Here is a 21,536-nt window from a genome sequence, read left to right on the forward strand (position 1 = left end):
AGCGACAGTGCTGGACACCCTATGCCAAACTAGCAAGACAGGAACACAACCCCACCCATTAGCAGAGAGGCTGCCTAAAATGATAATAAGGTCACAGACACCCCAAAACACACCACCAGACATGGACCTGCCGACCAGAAAGACAAGATCCAGCCTCATCCACCAGAACACAGGCACTAGTCCCCTCCACCAGGAAGCCTACTGAACCAACTTTAGACACTGGAGACAGACAACAAAAACAACAGGAACTATGAACCTGCAGCCTGCAAAAAGGAGACCCCAAACAGTAAGATAAGCAAAAAGAGAAGACAGAAAAAAACACAGCACATGAAGGAGCAAGATAAAAACCCAACAAACCTAACAAATGAAGAGGAAACAGGCAGTCTACCTGAAAAAGAATTCAGAATAATGACAGTAAAGATGATCCAAAATCTTGGAAATAGAATAGAGAAAATGCAAGAAACATTTAACAAGGACCTAGAAGAACTAAAGATGAAACAAGCAATGATGAACAACACAATAAATGAAATTAAAAATACTCTAGAAGGGATCAATAGCAAAATAACTGAGGCAGAAGAACGGATACATGACCTGGAAGACAATATAGTGGAAATAACTACTGAAGGGCAGAATAAAGAAAAAAGAATGAAAAGAACTGAGGACAGTCTCAGAGACCTCTGGGACAACATTAAACGCACCAACATTCGAATTATAGGGGTTCCAGAAGAAGAAGAGAAAAAGAAAGGGACTGAGAAAATATTTGAAGAGATTATAGTTGAAAACTTCCCTAATATGGGAAAGGAAATAGTTAATCAAGTCCAGGAAGCACAGAGAGTCCCATACAGGATAAATCCAAGGAGAAATACGCCAAGACACATATTAATCAAACTGTCAAAAACTAAATACAAAGAAAGCATATTAAAAGCAGCAAGGGAAAAACAACAAATAACACACAAGGGAATCCCCATAAGGTTAACAGCTGATCTCTCAGCAGAAACTCTACAAGCCAGAAGGGAGTGGCAGGACATACTGAAAGTGATGAAGGAGAAAAACCTGCAACCAAGATTACTCTACCCAGCAAGGATCTCATTCAGATTTGATGGAGAAATTAAAACCTTTACAGACAAGCAAAAGCTGAGAGAGTTCAGCACCACCAAACCAGCTTTACAACAAATGCTAAAGGAACTTCTCTAGACAAAAACACAAGAGAAGGAAAAGTCCTATAATAACGAACCCAAAACAATTTAGAAAATGGGAATAGGAACATACATATCGATAATTACCTTAAATGTAAATGGACTAAAATGCTCCCACCAAAAGACCCAGACTGGCTGAATGGATACAAAACAAGATCCATATATATGCTGTCTACAAGAGACCCACTTCAGACATAGGGACACATACAGACTGAAAGTGAGGGGATGGAAAAAGATACTCCATGCAAATGGAAATCAAAAGAAAGCGGGAGTAGCAATTCTCATATCAGACAAAATAGACTTTAAAATAAAGACTATTACAAGAGACAACAAAGGACACTACGTAATGATCAACGGATCGATCCAAGAAGAAGATATAACAATTGTAAATATTTATGTACCCAACATAGGAGCACTTCAATACATAAGGCAAAAACTAGCAGCCATAAAAGGGGAAATCGACAGTAACACATTCATAGTAGGGGACTTCAACACCCCACTTTCACCAATGGACAGATCATCCAAAATGAAAATAAATAAGGAAACACAAGCTTTAAATGATACATTAAACAGGATGGACTTAATTGATATTTATAGGACACTCCATCCAAAAACAACAGAATACACATTTTTCTCAAGTGCTCATGGAACATTCTCCAGGATAGATCATATCTTGGGTCACAAATCAAGCCTTGATAAATTTAAGAAAATTGAGATTGTATCAAGTATCTTTTCTGACCACAACACTATGAGACTAGATATCAATTATAGTAAAAGATCTGTAAAAAATACAAAAACATGGAGGCTAAACAACACATTACTTAATAACAAAGTGATCACTGAAGAAATCAAAGAGGAAATCAAAAAATACCTAGAAACAGAGCTTCCCTGGTAGCACAGTGGTTGAGAGTCCGCCTGCCGATGCAGGGGACACAGGTTCATGCCCTGGTCTGGGAAGATCCCACATGCCGCGAGGCGGCTGGGCCCGTGAGCCATGGCCGCTAAGCCTGTGCATCTGGAGCCTGTGCTCCACAACGAGAGAGGCCACAACAGTGAGAGGCCTGCGTACCACAAAAAAAAAAAACATACCTAGAAACAATGACAATGGAGACACGACGACCCAAAACCTATGGGATGCAGGAAAAGCAGTTCTAAGAGGGAAGTTTATAGCAATACAATCCTACCTTAAGAAACAGGAAACATCTCAAATAAACAACCTAACCTTGCACCTAAAGCAACTAGAGAAAGAAGAACAAAAAACCCCCGAAGTTAGCAGAAGGAAACAAATCATAAAATTCAGATCAGAAATAAATGAAAAAGAAATGAAGGAAAGAATAGCAAAGATCAAGGAAACTAAAAGCTGGTTCTTTGAGAAGATAAACAAAATTGATAAACCATTAGCCAGACTCATCAAGGAAAAAAGGGAGAAGACTCAAATCAATAGAATCAGAAATGAAAAAGGAGAAGTAACAACTGACACTGCAGAAATATAAAAGATCATGAGAGATTACTACAAGCAACTCTATGCCAATAAAATGGACAACCTGGAAGAAATGGACAAATTCTTAGAAATGCACAACCTGCCAAGAGTGAACCAGGAAGAAATAGAAAATATGAACAGACCAATCACAAGCACTGAAATTGAGACTGTGATTAAAAATCTTCCAACAAACAAAAGCCCAGGACCAGACGGCTTCACAGGCGAATTCTATCAAACATTTAGAGAAGAGCTAACACCTATCCTTCTTAAACTCTTCCAAAATATAGCAGAGGGAGGAACACTCCCAAACTCATTCTATGAGGCCACCATTACCCTGATATGAAAACCAGACAAGGATGTCACAAAGAAAGAAAACTATAGGCCAATATCACTGATGAACATAGATGCAAAAATCCTCAACAAAATACTAGCAAACAGAATCCAACAGCACATTAAAAGGATCATACACCACGATCAAGTGGGGTTTATCCCAGAAATGCAAGGATTCTTCAATACACACAAAACAATGAATGTGATACACCATATTAACAAATTGAAGGAGAAAAACCATATGACCATCTCAATAGATGCAGAGAAAGCTTTTGACAAAATTCAACACCCATTTATGATAAAAACCCTGCAGAAAGTAGGCATAGAGGGAACTTTCCTCAACATAATAAAGGCCATATATGACAAACCCACAGCCACATCATACTCAATGGTGAAAAACTGAACCATTTCCACTAAGATTAGGAACAAGACAAGGTTGCCCACTCTCACCAGTAGTATTCAACATAGTTTTGGAAGTTTTAGCCACAGCAATCAGAGAAGAAAAAGAAATAAAAGGAATCCAAATTGGAAAAGAAGAAGTAAAGCTGTCATTGTTTGCAGATGACATGATACTATACAAGAGAATCCCAAAGATGGTACCAGAAAACTATTAGAGCTAATCAATGAATTTGGTAAAGTAGCAGGATACAAAATTAATGCACAGAAAATCTCTGGAACAGAATTCTTTGGCATTCCTATACACTAATGATGAAAAATCTGAAAGTGAAATTAAGAAAGCACTCCCACTTACCATTGAAGAAAAAGAATAAACTATCTAGGAATAAACCTACCTACGGAGACAAAAGACCTGTACGCAGAAAATTATAAGACACTGATGAAAGAAATTAAAGATGATACAAATAGATGGAGAGATATACCATGTTCTTGGATTGGAAGAATTAACACTGTGTAAATGACTCTACTACCCAAAGTAATCTACAGATTCAATGCAATCCCTGTCAAACTACCACTGGCATTTTTCACAGAACTAGAACAAAAAATTTCACAGTTTGTATGGAAACACAAAAGAACCCAAATAGCCAAAGCAATCTTGAGAACGAAAAATGGAGCTGGAGGAATCAGGCTCCCTGACTTCAGACTATACTACAAAGCTGCAGTAATTAAGACAGTATGGTATTGGCACAAAAACAGACATATAGATCAATGGAACAGGATAGAAAGCCCACATATAAACCCAAGCACATACAGTCACCTTATCTTTGATAAAGGAGGCAAGAATATACAGTGGAGAAAAGACAGCCTCTTCGATAAGTGGTGCTGGGAAAACTGGACAGGTACATGTAAAAGTATGAGATTAGAACACTCCCTAACACCATACACAAAAATAAGCTCAAAATGGATTAAAGGTCTAAATGTAAGGCCAGAAACTATCAAACTCTTAGAGGAAAACATAGGCAGAACACTCTATGACATAAATCACAGCAAGATCCTTTTTGACCCACCTCCTAGAGGAATGGAAATAGAAACAAAAGTAAACAAATGAGACCTAATGAAACTTAAAAGCTTTTTCACAGCAAAGGGAACTACAAACAAGACGAAAAGACAACCCTCAGAATGGGAAAAAATATTTGTAAACAAATCAACGGACAAAGGATTAATCTCCAAAATATAGAAACAGCTCATGCAGCTCCATATTAAAAAAACAAACAACCCAATCCAAAAATGGGCAGAAGACCTAAATAGACATTTCTCCAAAGAAGATATAAAGATTGCCAACAAACACATGTAAGAATGCTCAACATCATTAATCATTAGAGAAATGCATATAAAAACTACAGTGAGATGATATCTCACACTGGTCAGAATGGCCATCAACAAAAAATCTACAAACAATAAATGCTGGAGAGGCTTTGGAGAAAAGGGAACACTCTTGCACTCCTGGTGGGAATGTAAATTGATACAGCCACTATGGAAAACAGTATGGAGGTTCCTTAAAAAACTATAAATAGAACTACCATATGACCCAGCAATCCCACTACTGGGCATATACCCTGAGAAAACCATCATTCAAAAAGAGTCATGTACCAAAATGTTCACTGCAGCTGTATTTACAATAGGCAGGAGATGGAAGCAACCTAAGTGTCCATCATCGGATGAATGGATAAAGAAGACGTGGCAAATATATACAACGGAATATTACTCACCCATAAAAAAGAAATAAAATTGAGTTATTTGTAGTGAGGTGGATGGACCTAGAGTCTGTCATACAGACTGAAGTAAGTCAGAAAGAGAAAAACAAATACTGTATGCTAACACATATATATGGAATCTAAGGGAAAAAAAAAAGGTCATGAAGAACCTAGGGGTAAGATGGGAATAAAGACACAGACCTACTAGAGAATGGACTTGAGGATATGGGGAGGAGGAAGGGTAAGCTGTGACAAAGTGAGAGAGTGTCATGGACATATATACACTACCAAATGTAAAATAGATAGCTAGTGGGAAGCAGCCGCATGGCACAGGGAGATCAGCTCAGTGCTTTGTGACCACCAAGAGGGGTGGGATAGGGAGGGTGGGAGGGAGGGAGACGCAAGAGGGAAGAGATATGGGAACATATGTATATGTATAACTGATTCACTTGGTTATAAAGCAGAAACTAACACACCATTGTAAAGGAAGTATACTCCAATAAAGATGTTAATAAAAAATCCAGAAGTGGCTCTCTTATATAGCTTAAATGCTTATTATATTGGGCAGACACTACCTTATACTGTTTGTAGTCATGTGATGATACAACAAATATTTCCTTCACTGTACACAGAAATATTATAATTCAAATGACAAATTCTAGAACTATTCCTTCTCAATCACCCAAAAACAGTGTCATTAAAACTTATGTTAATCCTTTTTTTTTTTGCGGTACGCGGGCCTCTCACTGCTGTGGCCTCTCCCGCTGTGGAGCACAGGCTCCAGATGCGCAGGCTCAGCGGCCATGGCTCACGGGCCCAGCCGCTCCGCGGCATGTGGGATCCCCCCAGCCCAGGGCGTGAACCCTCGTCCCCTGCATCGGCAGGCGGACTCTCAACCACTGTGCCACCAGGGAAGCCCTATGTTAATTCTTAAATCAAATTTACTTAGCTTCTTAGACTATAGGCAAATAGATATCTAAATAAGCATATTTCTTCAAATCTAAGATAATGTCATTGTAACAGGCACTGCTATTTTATGTAGTACTAAGGAAGAATGAATGCTGCCAATAAATTCTGTAACACACCATCAATTTTAAGATACATATGATTTCAAAGATGCTGAAATGTGAAAAACTGAGGGTCTGGAGCCTGTGTGAGGAAGGTGGCTGAGCAGAGCAGTGGTTCAACAAAGACTGGGAGATTGGTTAAGGAATTGAGAATTGATAAATAAGTAATTATGTTGAGGATGTTGGGAGCAATGTTTCTCACTGTCAGCGAAAGAAATTATAAATTTGTAAAGGGAGAAGGAAAAGCTAGAATGAATCCTGTATTACTGAATTGAAACAATTTCAGAGGTTATCTATCTTTGTCTAAATAGATAAGCAGTAAGATTTATAGCATTAAATATTGGTATAAATATTGATATACATGTATTTCTTAGCTCTGTCCGTTCAGAGGACCCACAAACTGTGACATCCTAGCAGCAATGAGTACCTAATGCTCAGACACTGATTTCTAAACATGATTCTCCACAAAAAGCAACCAGGGCTCCTTAGACTAAAGGCTGAATCTTGGGCTCGGACAGAGAAAGTACAAAATGAGACTGGAATATCTTTTTATGGAAAAAAGTAAGGAAGTGATCAAAGAATGTGGGAGACATTTCAAAAGAAGTTGAGCAATGTTGCAGGATGTAAGATCAATACATAAAAGTCAACTGGGTATCTACACACTTGCAATGAGTAACCCTAAAAATGAAATTAAGAAAACGATTCCATTCACAATAGCATTAAAAAGATACAAAGGAATAAATTTAGCAAAAGAAGTGTAAAATTTACATTCTGCACAGTACAAAATATTATTAAAAGATTGAAATAAATAGAAAGATATTCCATTCTCACAGATCAGAAAATTTAATATTGTTAAGATGGCTGACAATCATCAATAGGAAGACACTGGAACTCACCAAAAAAGATACCCCACATCCAAAGACAAAGGAGAAGCCACAATGGAAGGGTAGGAGGGGCACAATCACAGTAAAATAAAATCCCATACCTGCTGGGTGGGTGACTCAGAGACTGGAGAACACTTATACCACAGAAGTCCACCCACTGGAGTGAAGGTTCTGAGCCCCACGTCAGGTTCCCAACCTGGGGGTCCGGCAACGGGAGGAGGAATTCCTAGAGAATCAGACTTTGAAGGCTAGTGGGATTTGATTGCAGGACTTCATCAGAACTGGGGGAAACAGAGACTCCACTCTTGGAGGGCACACACAAAGTAGTGTGCGCACTGGGACCCAGGGAAAGGAGCCGTGACCGCAGAGGAGACTGAACCAGACCTACCTGCTAGTGCTGGAGGGTCTCCTGCAGAGGCAGGCGGTGGCTGTGGCTCACCATGGGGACAAGAACACTGGCAGAAGTTCTGGGAAGTACTCCTTGGCATGAGTCCTCCCAGAGTCTGCCATTAGCCCCACGAAAGAGCCCAGGTAGGCTCCAGTGTTGGGTTGCCTCAGGCCAAAAACCAACAGGGAGGGAACCCAGCCCCACCCATCTGCAGTCAAGGGATTAAAGTTTTACTGAGCTCTGCCCACCAGAACAAAAGTCAGCTCTACCCACCACCAGTCCCTCCCATCAGGAAACTCACACAAGCCTCTTAGATGGTGACATCCACCAGAGGGCAGACATCAGAAGCAAGAAGAACTACAATCCTGCAGCCTGTGGAACAAAAACCACTTTCACAGAAAGATAGACAAGATGACAAGGCAGAGCACTATGTACCAGATGAAGGAACAAGATAAAATCCCAGAAAAACAACTAAATGAAGTGGAGATAGGCAACCTTCCAGAAAAAGAATTCAGAATAATGATAGTGAAGATGATCCAAGACCTTGGAACAAAATGGAGGCAAAGATTGAGAAGATGCAAGAAATGTTTAACAAAGACCTAGAAGAATTAAAGAACAAACAGAGATGAACAATACAGTAACTGAAGTGAAAACTACACTAGAAGGAATCAATAGCAGAATAACTGAGGCAGATGAATGGATAAGTGACCTGGAGGACAGAATGGTGGAATTCACTGCCACAGAATACAATTAAGAAAAGAGAATGAAAAGAAATGAAGACAGCCTAAAAGACCTTTGGAACAATATTAAATGCAACAACATTCGCATTATAGGGGTCCCAGTAGGAAAAGAGAGAAACGACCTGAGAAGGTATTTGAAGAGATTATAGTCGAAAACTTCCCTAACATGGGAAAGGAAATAGCCACCCAAGTCCAAGAAGCACAGAGAGTCCCAGGCAGGATAAACACAAGCGCAGAGAGTCCCAGGCAGGATAAATGCCAAGACACACTTATTAATGAAATTGACAAAAATGAAAGACAAAGAAAAATTATTGAAAGCCACAAGGGAAAAACGACAAATAACATACAAGGGAACTCCCATAAGGTTAACAGCTGATTTCTCAGCAGAAACTCTACAAGCCAGAAAGGAGTGGCACAATATATTTAAAGTGATGAAAGGGAAAAATCTACAACCAAGATTACTCTACCTGGCAAGGATTGCATTCAGATTCGATGAAGAAATCAAAAGCTTTACAGACAAGCAAAACGTAAGAGAATTCAGCACCACAAAACAGCTCTACAACAAATGCTAAAGGAACTTCTCTGAGTGGGAAACACAAGAGAAGAAAAGGACCTATAAAAACAAATGCAAAACAATTAAGAAAATGGTAATAGGAACATATGTAGTGATAATTACCTTAAATGTGAATAGATTAAATGCTCCAACCAAAAGACACAGGCTCACAAGACCCATGGCCATATATGTGCTATGTACAAGAGACCCACTTCACACCTAGGGACACATAACAGACTGAAAGTGAGGGGACTGAAAAAGATATTCCATGCAAATGGAAATCTAAAGAAAGCTGGAGTAGCAATACTCAGACAAAATAGACTTTAAAATAGAGAATGTTACAAGAGACAAGAAAGGATACTACATAATGATCAAGGGATCAAGAAGAAATAACAATTAGAAATACATATACACCCAACATAGGAGCACCTCAATACATAAGGCAAATGCTAACAGCTATACAAGAGGAAATCAACAGTAACACAATAATAGTGGGGGACTTTAACACCTCACTTACACAAATGAACAGATCACCCAGACAGAATATTAGTAAGGAAAAACAAGGTTTAAATAACACAATAGACCACATAGATTTAACTGATATTTGTAGGACATTCCATCCGAAAACAGCAGATTACACTTTCTTCGCAAGTGCACATGGAACATTCTCCAGGATAGATCACATCTTGGGTCACAAATCAAGCTTCAGTAAATTTAAGAAAATTGAAATCATATCAAGCATCTTTTCTGACCACAACGCTATGAGATTAGAAATAAATTACAGGGGAAAAAAAACCACATAAAAATCAGAAACACATGTAGGCTAAACAGTACATTACTAAAAAACCAAGAGATCACTGAAGAAATCAAAGAGGAAATCAAAAATACCTAGAGAAAACTGACAATGAAAACATGATGATCCAAATCCTATGGGATATAGCAAGAGCAGTTCTAAGAGGGAAGTTTATAGCAATGCAATCCTACCTCAAGAAACAAGAAAAATCTCAAATAAACAATCTAACCTTACACCTAAGGAACTAGAGAAAGAAAAACAAACAAAACCCAAAGTTAGTAGAAGGAAAGAAATCATAAAGATTAAAGCAGAAATAAATGGAATAAAACAAAGAAAACAATAGCAAAGATCAATAAAACTAAAAGCTGGTTCTTTGAGAAGATAAACAAAATTGATAACCTTTAGCCAGTCATCAAGAAAAAGGGGGAGAGGACTCATATCAATAAAATTAGAAATGAAAAGGGAGAAGTTACAACAGACACCGGAGAAATACAAAGCATCAACTCTATGCCAATAAAATGCAAAACTTGGAAGAAATGGCCAAATTCTTAGAAAGGTATAAGCTTGCAAGACTGAACCAGGAAGAAATAGAAAATATGAACAGTCCAATCACAAGTAATGAAATTGAAACTGTGATTAAAAATCTTCCAACAAACTAAAGTCCAGGACCAGATGGCTTCACAGGTGAATTCTATCAAACAATTAGAGAAGAGCTAACACCTATCCTTCTCAAACTCTTCCAAAAAATTGCAGAGGAAGGAACACTCCCAAACTCATTCTACAAGGCCATCATCACCCTGATATCAAAACCAGACAAAGATACCACAAAAAAAGAAAATTACAGACCAATATCACTGATGAATATAAACATAAAAACCCTCAACAAAATACTAGCAAACAGAATCCAACAACACATTAAAAGGATCATACACCATGATCAAGTGGGATTTAGCCCAGGGATACAAGGATTCAACATATACAAATCAATCAATGTGATATACCATATTAACAAACTGAAGAATAAAAACCATGTGATCCTCTCAACAGATGCAGAAAAAGCTTTTGACAAAATTCAACACTCATTTGTGATAAAAACTCTCCAGAAAGTAAGCATAAAGGGAACTTACCTCAACATAATAAAGGCCATATACGACAAACCCACAGCAAACATCATTCCCAATGGTGAAAAACTGAAACCATTTGCTCTAAGATCAGGAAATAGACAAGGATGTCCACTCTCACCACCATTATTCAACATAGTTTTGGAAGTTCTAGCCATGGCAATCAGAGAAGAAAAAGAAATAAAAGGAATACAAATTGGAAAAGAAAAAGTAAAACAGTCACTGTTTGCAGATGACATGACACTACACATAGATAATCCTAAAGATGCTACCAGAAAACTAATAGAGCTAATCAATGAATTTGGTAAAGTTGCAGGATACAAAATTAATGCACAGAAATCTCTTGCATTACTATACACTAACAACGAAAGATCAGAAAGAGAAATTAAGGAAACAATCCCATTCACCATTGTAACAAGAAGAATAAAATACCTAGGAATGAACCTACCTAAAAGACCTGTACTCAGAAAACTATAAGTCACTAATGAAAGAAATCAAAGATGACACAAACAGATGGACAGATATACCGTGTTCTTGGATTGGAAGAATCAACATTGTGAAAATGACTATATTACCCAAAGCAATCTACAGATTCAATGCAATCCCTATCAAATTACCAATGGCATGTTTTACAGAACTAGAACAAAAAATGTTAAAATTTGTATGGAGACACAAAAGACCCCAAAGAGCCAATGCAATCGTGAGGTAAAAAAACATAGCTGGAGGAATCAGGCTCCCTGACTTCAGACTATACCACATAGCTACAGTCATCAAAACAGTATGGTACTGGCACAAAAACAGAAATATAGATCAATGGAACAGGATAGAAAGTCCAGAGATAAATCCACGCACCTATGGTCAATTAAGCTGTGATAAAAGAGGCAAGAATATACAGTGGAGAAAAGACAATCTCTTCAATAAGTGGTGCTGGGAAAACTGGACAGCTACATGTAAAAGAATGAAATTAGAACACTCCCTAACATGATACACAAAAATAAACTCAAACTGGATTAAAGACCTAAATTAAGACTGGACACTCTAAAAGTCTCAGAGGAAAACATAGGAAGAACACTCTCTGACATAAATCAGAGCAAGATCTTTTTTGACCTACCTCCTAGAGTAATAGAAATAAAAACAAAAATAAACAAATGGGACCTAATGAAACTTAAAAACTTTTGCACAGCAAAGTAAACTATAAATAACACAAAAAGACAGCCCTCAGAATGGGAGAAAATATTTGCAAACGAATCAATGGACAAAGGATTATCTCTGAAATATATAAACAGCTCATGCAGCTCAATATGAAAAAAACAAACAACCCAATCAAAAAATGGGCAGAAGACCTAAACAGACAATTCTCCAAAGAAGACATACAAATGGCCACAGGCACGTGAAAAGCTGTGCAACATCACTAATTATTAGAGAAGTGCAAATCAAAACTACAATGAGGTATCACCTCACACCAGTTAGAATGGGCATCATCAGAAAATCTACAAACAACAAATGCTGGAGAGGGTGTGGAGAAAAGGGAACCCTCTTGCACTGTTGGTGGGAATGTAAACTGATACAGCTCCTATAGAGAACAGCCTTAAAAAACTAAAAACAGAATTACCATATGACCCAGCAATCCCACTACTGGGCATATACTCAGATAAAACCATAATTCAAAAAGACACATGCACCCCAATGTTCACTGCAGCACTATTTACAATACCCAGGTCACGGAAGCTACCTAAATGCCCACTGACAGACGAATGGATAAAGCAGATGTGGTACATATATACAATGGAATATTACTCAGCCATAAAAAGGAACAAAATTGGGTCATTTGTAGAGACTTGGATGGACCTATAGACCATCATATAGAATGAAGTAAGCCAGATAGAGAAAAACAAATATCGTACATTAACGCATATATGTGGAATCTAGAAAAATGGTACAGATGATTTGGTTTGCAAGGTGGAAGTAAGAGACACAGATGTAGAGAACTTTTGGACACCAAGCGGGACAAGTGGGGTGGGGTGTGGGGTGGTGCTGGTGCGATGAATTGGGAGATTGGGATTGACATATATACACTAATATGTATAAAATACATAACTAATAAGAACCTGCTGTATAACAAATAAATTAATTTAATTAAATTTAAAAAAAGGAAAATGTAATACGTTAATAAACAAAAATCTCAATTAAATAGAGTTGGGAGACCAGAAAGGGGAGCTCTCACACCCTGTGATGATAGAACCTAACAGGAAGAAGAAAGACTCCTTGCCTGGCAAGGACTCAGCCAATGCAAAGCCATGAGCTCTTTGTTTTAGTTATGGTCTGTATATTTTCACACTGGACTGATGACTTTCCTTGAAGACAGACTACCTCTTTTGTGGCTAAAGTCTTTTTAGAAAAGGTTATCCTTACCTGGGGAACTCCTCTAGAACTCTGAGGTACCCATTTTACTGGCCAGGTGCTTTGACAAGTCCTTTTCCTCTCTATATAAGTGTTCTCCTTCCTTTGCCATGCTGGGACTTGCATGTTGTTTGGCATGGTTGCAGACCCCAAACTGCAAATTCTCTGCTAACACTGAATAAACCCATCTTTGCTGGAGAAATACTTGGCAGTGTTTTTGTCTCAGGTCAACAGCAGTCTATGTGCTAGCATGTGCACTGCTAATGGGTTGGTCACTGTTTCTACGCTTTTTCAGTGGGCAGAGTAAGGAAATCCTTTTTTTTTTTTTTTTTTAAGGAGATAATATATCATGAGTTCATACTGATACTTCCAATTCAAGTTTAAGAGTATAGGGTTATTTCTTAACCTCTGATTTTCTATTTCCATCTGTTTTCTCTCACACTAAAAAAAACAAAAACAAAAAAATAAAAAAAAACTTGCCACAAAGCAAGACAGGGTGGTACTGGCATAAGACGTAGAAATCAATGGAAAAGAACTGACAGTCCAGAAATAAGCCAATTTATCTATTGTTAATTAATTTCTGACAAGGCTGCCAAGACTGTTCACTGGGGAAAGAACAGTCTCTTCAAAAAAGGATGCTGCGAGGGGCTTCCCTGATGGCACAGTGGTTGAGAGTGTGCCTGCTAATGCAGGGGAGATGCGTTCGAGCCCTGGTCTGGGAGGATCCCACATGCCGCGGAGCAACTAGGCCTGTGAGCCACAACTACTGAGCCTGCGCATCTGGAGCCTGGGCTCTGCAACAAGAGAGGCCGTGATAGTGAGAGGCCCATGCACCGCGATGAAGAGTGGCCCCTGCTTGCCACAACTAGAGAAAGCCCTCGCACAGAAACGAAGACCCAACACAGCAAAAATTAATTAATTAATTAACAAACTCCTACCCCCAACATCAAAAAAAAAAAAAAAAGGATGCTGGGAGAACTGGATAGCCACATGCAAAAGAATGAAGTTGGATACCTACCTTATAGCACATATAAAAATTGACTCAAAAAGTATCAAATACCTAATACAAGCCCCCAAACTATAAAAATCTTCAAACAAAACAGAGATTTAGCAATGGTTTCTTTTTCTTTTTCTAATAAATACACATTTATTTGTATTTTCAAAACCACAAGTTCAGTAGCAATTATGAGCTGGCAATCGTTTCTTAAATTTGACACCAAAAGCACAGGCAACTAAAGGAAAAATGAAATTAAGTTTAAAACCAAAATTAAAAATTTTTGTGCTCCACAGGATACTATTAAGAAAGTGAAAAGATTACCCACAGGATGGGAGAAAACATCTGCCAATAATATACTTGATAAAGGTCCAGTATTCAAAATATATAAAGTACTCTAACAACAATAAAGACAACCCAATTTAAAACTGGACAAGGGATCTAAATTGACATTTCTCCAACGATACAAACTGCCAATAAACACATGAAAAGATGCTTAATATCATTAGTCATCAGGGAAATGCAAATCAAAACCACAGTGAGATACCATTTTACACCCAGTAGGATGACTACAATCAAAGTGTCAGATAAGAAGTATTGGCAAGGATCTGGAGGAACTGGAACACTCAAACACTGCTGGAGGGAATACAAAATGATGCAACCAGCTCAGAAAATAGTCTGCCAATTCCTCAAAAGGTTAACCATGGTGTTATCATTTGACATAGCAATTCCATTCCTAGGTGTTCATGGACACAGGAGAAATGAAAACATATGCCTACACAGAAACTTGTACACAAATGTTTATAGTAGCATTACTTAAAACAGCCAAAAGGTGGAAACAACCCAAATGATAAATGGATAAACAAAATTTGGTATATCCATACAATGGAATATTATTCAGCAATAAAAAGGAAAGAAGTACTGATAACATCTATAGTATGGGTGAATTTTGAAAACATGCTAAGAAAAAGAAGCCAGATACAACAGACCATGTATATGATTCCATTCATATGCAATATGCTGAACAGGCAAATATACAGAAACAAATAGTACCTTAGGGATGGGGGTTCAGGGGTTGGGGATGTAATAGTTAAGGTGATGAAAGTGTTCTTTAATTCATTATGGTGATGGTTGCACACCTGTGCGAATATACTAAAAACCAATGAATTGCATACTTTGTACACTTTGGGTAAATTGTATGGTATGTAAATTATATGTCAATAAAGATGTTTTAAAACAAGGAAAGAAGAAGGGATTGGTAAATCGTACTTCTTTTAAAAATGGCATAGTTGGGTTTATGCAGGGTAAAAGAGAAAGCTGGGCATTATTAGCTCTATAGGATACAAAATATTGACCTTCACTAACAAACAAAGTAATTTGATTCAACAGTCAATAACAAGTAAAGACACTTATGACTTAACAGCAGACACCGTTAGCTACCTATGCAATATCTATTTTCCCCTTCTTCCTTGCTAAAAGAATACAGATTTTATTTGGGGGTGACAATACACTCATCTAAATATTAACTTTTGTGGCCTCCCTTAACGCTAATTCTATCCAGTGAGACATAAATGAAAGTCTTCTGGGAGCTTCTGGGAAAGCTTAGCTTTCCTGACCAAAATCAACAGTCAGGGCTGGCATAGTTAATTTCTCCCTTCTTCTTGCCTTGAACATATATTGTGATGTCTAAAGTTGCAGCTGCCACCTTGCATCCGTGAAGCAAGGAGCAAGACAGTGAACAACAACAAACTAAAGATGACAGCTCAAAAAGACAGAAGGGGCCTGGATCTTTGATTACTTTAAAGAGCTGCTATACCAAGCTGGACTTCCTATTCAGACTTTCTATTATCTTAGAAAAATAAAACCTTATTTTTAAAAGCTCATATAGTTAGGTTTTCTGTTTTTTAAAGCCAGACTCAGTCTCAATCAAAATAATGCTTCCTCAGCCAAAAAATTTTAAATCTTTCAGTCTATTTAAAATTCAAAGATAGTCTCAAAAATCGAAGTGGGAAATTGGGTTAAGGAAATTTCTGATTTTTCACACTGGACATCTAAGAATTTTTTTTTTTGAAAAAAAATCTGTTTCCACCTTCAAGAATAAGGAAAATAAGAACTCATATTACCTGACACATTCTGTCAATATTTTCTTCAGTTGGCATTACGAAGTACACTGCAGGAACATCTGGAATAGGATCTCGATCAGAGTGCAAAAGCCTAGGACACATAAAGAATATAAAACTCACTTTTTTCTTAGTCACTTATCTAAAAAGATAGCTAAAAATTTTACAGTATTTCCCAAACTAGTTCATCAGTTCAACAGTGACCGGTACTCTGAAAGCTCTTGATGCAATTAATTATTTAACCCAGCTTTCTCCTTATATCAATGTTAATATTATTTATTAGTAAGATCCTAATCTCAGTCTTCATTTTTTCTACTCGAATCACCTTATTTCTCATACCTCTTATGGTCAGTCTCTTCTACCAATATTCTCCTTGAATGAGAACTAAAGCACATTCAAAATCAATTTTATTCCCATTTTTTTATAGAAATATGGTGGGGGGAGGTAAGTGGGAGGAAAGTACAGTTCTCTGAGAGGGAAAACAGAAAGCTGGAATTATCTTTAGAAGCAATGAAAATATTTAACCATAAATAAAATAAAATATATTTTTTAAATGAAAGTTATATGAATGCTTCCTTAAAACTTTAAGACAATCTATATTGTTCTACCTGTTGCTTCATAAGAGAATGCGTAAGAGATCGGCTAAGCATCTTATAGATTGTACCACTTGATAGTTCTCTTTTACAGTTCAGAAAGTATATTCATTCAAATATCCCAATATCAACTGAGGAAATATCTTTATGCTCCATTGTAAGATTTCACCATGCTTATATCAGGAAATATGAGAAATGTTCTATTTCTACAATATTCTAGTCATCCTTCTATACGCAATATTCCATATACAATCTACATACATCCTTCTATATATACAATTATTTCAGTCATCCTTATAAAGGAGAGAGTCAAAGAGGCACATGCTGCCAGTGAGTCTGCATTTGATAACTTTTTTCCCTCTGTTTGGTTGCTGTTAACACCAAAAGGATTATAATGTGCTGACAGCCATTGTTTGTTGTCTTCTTACACTGGCTGTCCAACTACCTAAAGGGCTACAACCACCATTTCATGTTCTGGAAACCTGTAATTATTGTTTCCTACAAATCAGCCTAAACCAGCTTGCAGAATATAAAGTAACTGATGAAGTATTCTCCAGCAAAAAAGGAAGAATAGTCAGAGGCAAGGTGCACAGGAATTTACCAGAGTAGCTGTGTAATCCTTTCATGCTCTGATGGCAATAGCAACAGGTGGACAGCAAGAATGCACAACTCTCAAACTGGCAGAATATCTTGTCACTCCTTAAGGAAGTACTGAGGCCTCACTTTTATTAGTCACTGTTTCTGAGCCACTATGGTTCAGTAGACAAACAGCCCAGAAACAGTGGTCAAGCAATCTGGCCACGACTCTGCTATTAATTACCTGTACAATCATGGGACAATCACTCGAACTCTACAAACTTTAGTCTTTTTATTAGTAAAATAAAATAAAGGAGTTAAAGAGTAAGGTACCAATAGTAACCAATGCTTATAATAAACGATCATTTTCAAGGATGGCATCAAGGGTAACTCCAGTTTAGGTCATAAGCATTAACATGTCACCACCGACAAATGTGTAGATTACGTCTGACATAAAAACGAGAGGAAGAACCTGCCAAATACCACATTTCATCAAACCTAAGGTGCTAACAATTTTAAAACATATTATTAAAACAGGCAGAAAATGCTGCCAATTAAACTATGTCATGGCATTATTAAGAAGATAGATCTTAATTTTAGAAATACTAAATTAAAAAGTATATTTTAGAATTAATGCAATATTCTATTAATTTAAAACAAATATTCAATACAAAATTTAAGAATTTAACAAGATTCTGATAAGCTACTCACTGGAAATCTAAAACCACATTCCCAATAAAAGAACACACTATAATTCAATATATTAAAATATCACAGAATGAAAACTGATTATAACATCATAAAAGAACAAAATGCAACTAAGAACACCGTAAAACTGGACTCCTTCAGTACATAAAAGTATTAGTAGCTATTCATGTATACAGCCCCTCTTTAAATGTTCTATTGTTCTATTAGGCCAAGTCTACAAAGTAATGCAATTTGTTTTATTCATCAGACATATCATAAGGAATATAATCAAATAAATTTAGTAGTTAAGAAGACAACATAGATAGCTCCCTATGGTGATTAAGTCATTACTTCCTAGTTACTTAAATTTTTCATATTAATGATATACTAATTTAGGTATTCCTCTTTTTAAAAAGTGTATTTGAATTAAAGAAATAAAAAATTTTCAGAGCTGAAAGAGACCTTGAAACAACCAGTTCTTTTCCTTTACATACGAGAGTAAACCAGTCTGTAGGAAAAGACAGAAGAGAGAAAATTTAAATTATGAAATTTTAAATTCTCAGACTGAGGATTATTTTTAACTTCAGAAATAAAGGGTTGAATAAAACAAGATAATGGAAAAAATGTTCTCTATATGCAAGTACTATAACCTAATACTATTTCCTTGATAAATGTCCCTTAGTAATTTGATTTCAGGGTGGCTAAAGACATTTTAAAAAATGTATTTGAGGGACTTCCCTGGTGGTGTAATACTTAAGAATCCGCCTGCCAATGCAGGGGACATGGGTTCGAGCCCTGGTCCGGGAAGATCCCACATTCCTCAGAGCAACTAAGCCCGTGCGTCACAACTACTGAGCCTGCGCTCTAGAGCCCATGCGCCACAACTACTGAAAGCCACACTCCTAGAGCCTGTGCTTCGCAACAAGAGAAGCCAACGCAGTGAGAAGCCCGTGCACTGCAACAAAGAGTAGCCCCCGCTCGCCAGAACTAAAGAAAGCCCGTGCTCAGCAACAAAGACCCAATGCAGCCAAAAATAAATAAGATACAAATAAATTTATTAAAACAAAAGAAAACAATGTATATGAAAACAAATGCCATTACTAGAAACACGTTAAAACTCACAGATGCAGAGTGATTCCCATGTCTCTCAGCTCCTTCACAGATAGCAGAGGAGAGATGATATCTTGGCCAAATCTGTCATAAATAAGCACCTAGCAGAAACAAAACAAAAGTCATGCGTTTCTTTAAACATTAGTATCAGTGAACAGTCAACAGAGAATCCAATATTAAGATAATGTTCAAGTACATTTTATTTTAATATACTGAATTCTTATACTTACCTCAATTTAATATTTTCCATAATTATTTACCAAAACGTCCATTCATCTAGTAATCCATTCTTAAAAGCATTATTACTTGGGCTAAAATAAATTATTATATAAATTTTTTCTTATAGAATACTTTTTCTAAGTTAAAAAACATACCAGAGACTATAAAATCTTCATCTTAGGTTATAATAAAGGACTTGGAACATACAGCAGACTCATTTACACTCCCCTATCCCAGGTTATAATAAAGGACTTGGAACATAGAGCAGACTCACTTACACTCCCCTACCCCAGGTTATAATAAAGGACTTGGAACATACAGCAGACTCACGTACACTCCCCTATCCCGTTCACATATATCCCTTCTAAAAAGAGAAGTAAAAATTAGTCACTCTCAAAACTAATGCTTAACAAGTTCCAAGACTGTAAAGAAAATTTAGTAATTTAAGTATCTCATGCATTTCCTCACATTCTGAAAGTGTTAAAACTGACACCTCTGATGAGTAGTAAGTATTCCAACTGGGTCTTCTAACTCAGAATTAGTTTTAGAGTTAAGGCAAATAAAAGAGACACTTCAACTAATAGGTGTTTTCCACTACTACATCAATAATTCTTAATGGAGTAAGAAATTGCTAATGAGAGGATGAAACATGCTGTCATACAAAAACATGGTTTGTTTGAATGCCAGCATTTCCTTTAGAAAAGCTAAAAATCTTCCTGCTCCAGTTACAAAAGGCTGGATGTTATATCCTTCAAAAATCTTCCTTCCTTACACCTCAATATATCTGTATTATTAATCTTGTGATAGAGAAGTGATGGGTAGGGAAAGAATCTGACACAAATGTACACCCCAGAGATTCTCAAGTTATTTAATTCAAATGCTGAACACAGGCACTAGAAAGAATAAACAAGTATAGCTTATGCAAAGAGCAATAAGAAGATGACTACAAATAAACAGGAAGGAAGAGGAAAATGAGGGGACACACTAAAGCTTAAATTATAAATCATTTTTCAGATGACTTTAATCACCTTTAGAGTTAACCCAAAGGACTTACCAGGACTCATGAGAGTTTTCAAAACATCCCAAACTGTAACCAAGTTGATCTGTTCTTGATTCTTACAAAGAGAGAAGTATAAACTGACTATAATCTAACAAGTTTAGACCTAATCAACTGTATTATAATCTCTTTGAAGAAAAAGAAACAGTGAGCATGAAGTTTAGAATGAAGGAGCTCAAAGAATAGGAATTTTAAAAGATTCTCCAGCAATTCTCAAAGGAAAAAGATTATAGATTGCTTTCTGGTCCAATTAACATTTTTACTGACAGTTTTATATATCATAAATTAATGAAATGGCATTCTGATTTACAGATCACTCTCTCATTAGTTGGTTAAAATGGACCAGTATCCCTAAGTCTGAGTAATCTTAAGAAAGCTTGCAAGATCAAAATTCTGGATTTGTAAAGCTAAGGAACAAAACTTCAACTGAAGTAAAGACCTATCAGTGAGGCCCCACCTAAGAAATCAGCTGGATTCTCTGGATGAATATTATTATCACTGCCTGTGTCATTCCATAAAATATTTATCAAAGAGGATTCATATTTTCTCCCATTCTGCAGGTTGTCTTTTCATTTTGTTGATGGTTTCCTTGGCTGTGCAAAAGCTTTTAAGTTTGATTAGGTCCCATTTGGTAATTTTTAAATTTCCTTTGCCTTGGGAGATTGATAAGAAAATACTGCTATGATTTATGTCAGAGAATGTTTTGCCTATATTCTCTTCTAGGAGTTTTATGGTGTCATGTCTTACATTTAGGTCTTTAAACCATTTTGAACTTATTTTTGTATATGGTATGAGGGAATGTTATAATTTCACTGATTTACATGTACCTGTCCATCACTTGTTGAAGACACTGTCTTTTCTCCATTGTATGTTCTTGCCTCCTTTGTGTGGGTCTCTTTCTGGGCTCGCTATTCTGATCCATTGATCTATTTGTCTGTTTTTGTGCCAATACCATGCTGTTGGATTATTGTAACTTTGTAGTATTGTCTGAAGTCTGGGAGGGTTACGCCTCCAGCTCTGTTCTTTCTTCTCAGGATTGCTTTGTCAATTCTGGGTCTTTTGTGGTTCCATATAAATT

The 21,536-nt window shown here is 36.9% G+C and overlaps 1 protein-coding gene across 5 annotated transcripts in view; it reads right to left on the bottom strand.

Moving 5' to 3' along the window:
• Positions 1 to 21,536, bottom strand: part of SCFD1 (sec1 family domain containing 1) — a 134,990-nt gene that overhangs the window by 103,065 nt on the left and 10,389 nt on the right. For 3 of the 5 annotated variants that reach the window (XM_007447278.1, XM_007447280.1, XM_007447281.1), the window contains 2 exons: positions 19,195 to 19,283; positions 16,220 to 16,310 (listed from right to left, as the gene is read on the bottom strand). In XM_007447278.1, the coding sequence (XP_007447340.1) occupies positions 16,220 to 16,310; positions 19,195 to 19,283 (180 nt within the window). The remainder of the gene's footprint in view (positions 1 to 16,219; positions 16,311 to 19,194; positions 19,284 to 21,536) is intronic. The other 2 variants (XM_007447279.1, XM_007447282.1) reach the window with 2 other exon arrangements.

The sequence above is a fragment of the Lipotes vexillifer genome, unplaced genomic scaffold (assembly GCF_000442215.2).
Source record: "Lipotes vexillifer unplaced genomic scaffold, Lipotes_vexillifer_v1.1 scaffold339, whole genome shotgun sequence".
Lineage (NCBI taxonomy): Eukaryota > Metazoa > Chordata > Mammalia > Artiodactyla > Lipotidae > Lipotes > Lipotes vexillifer.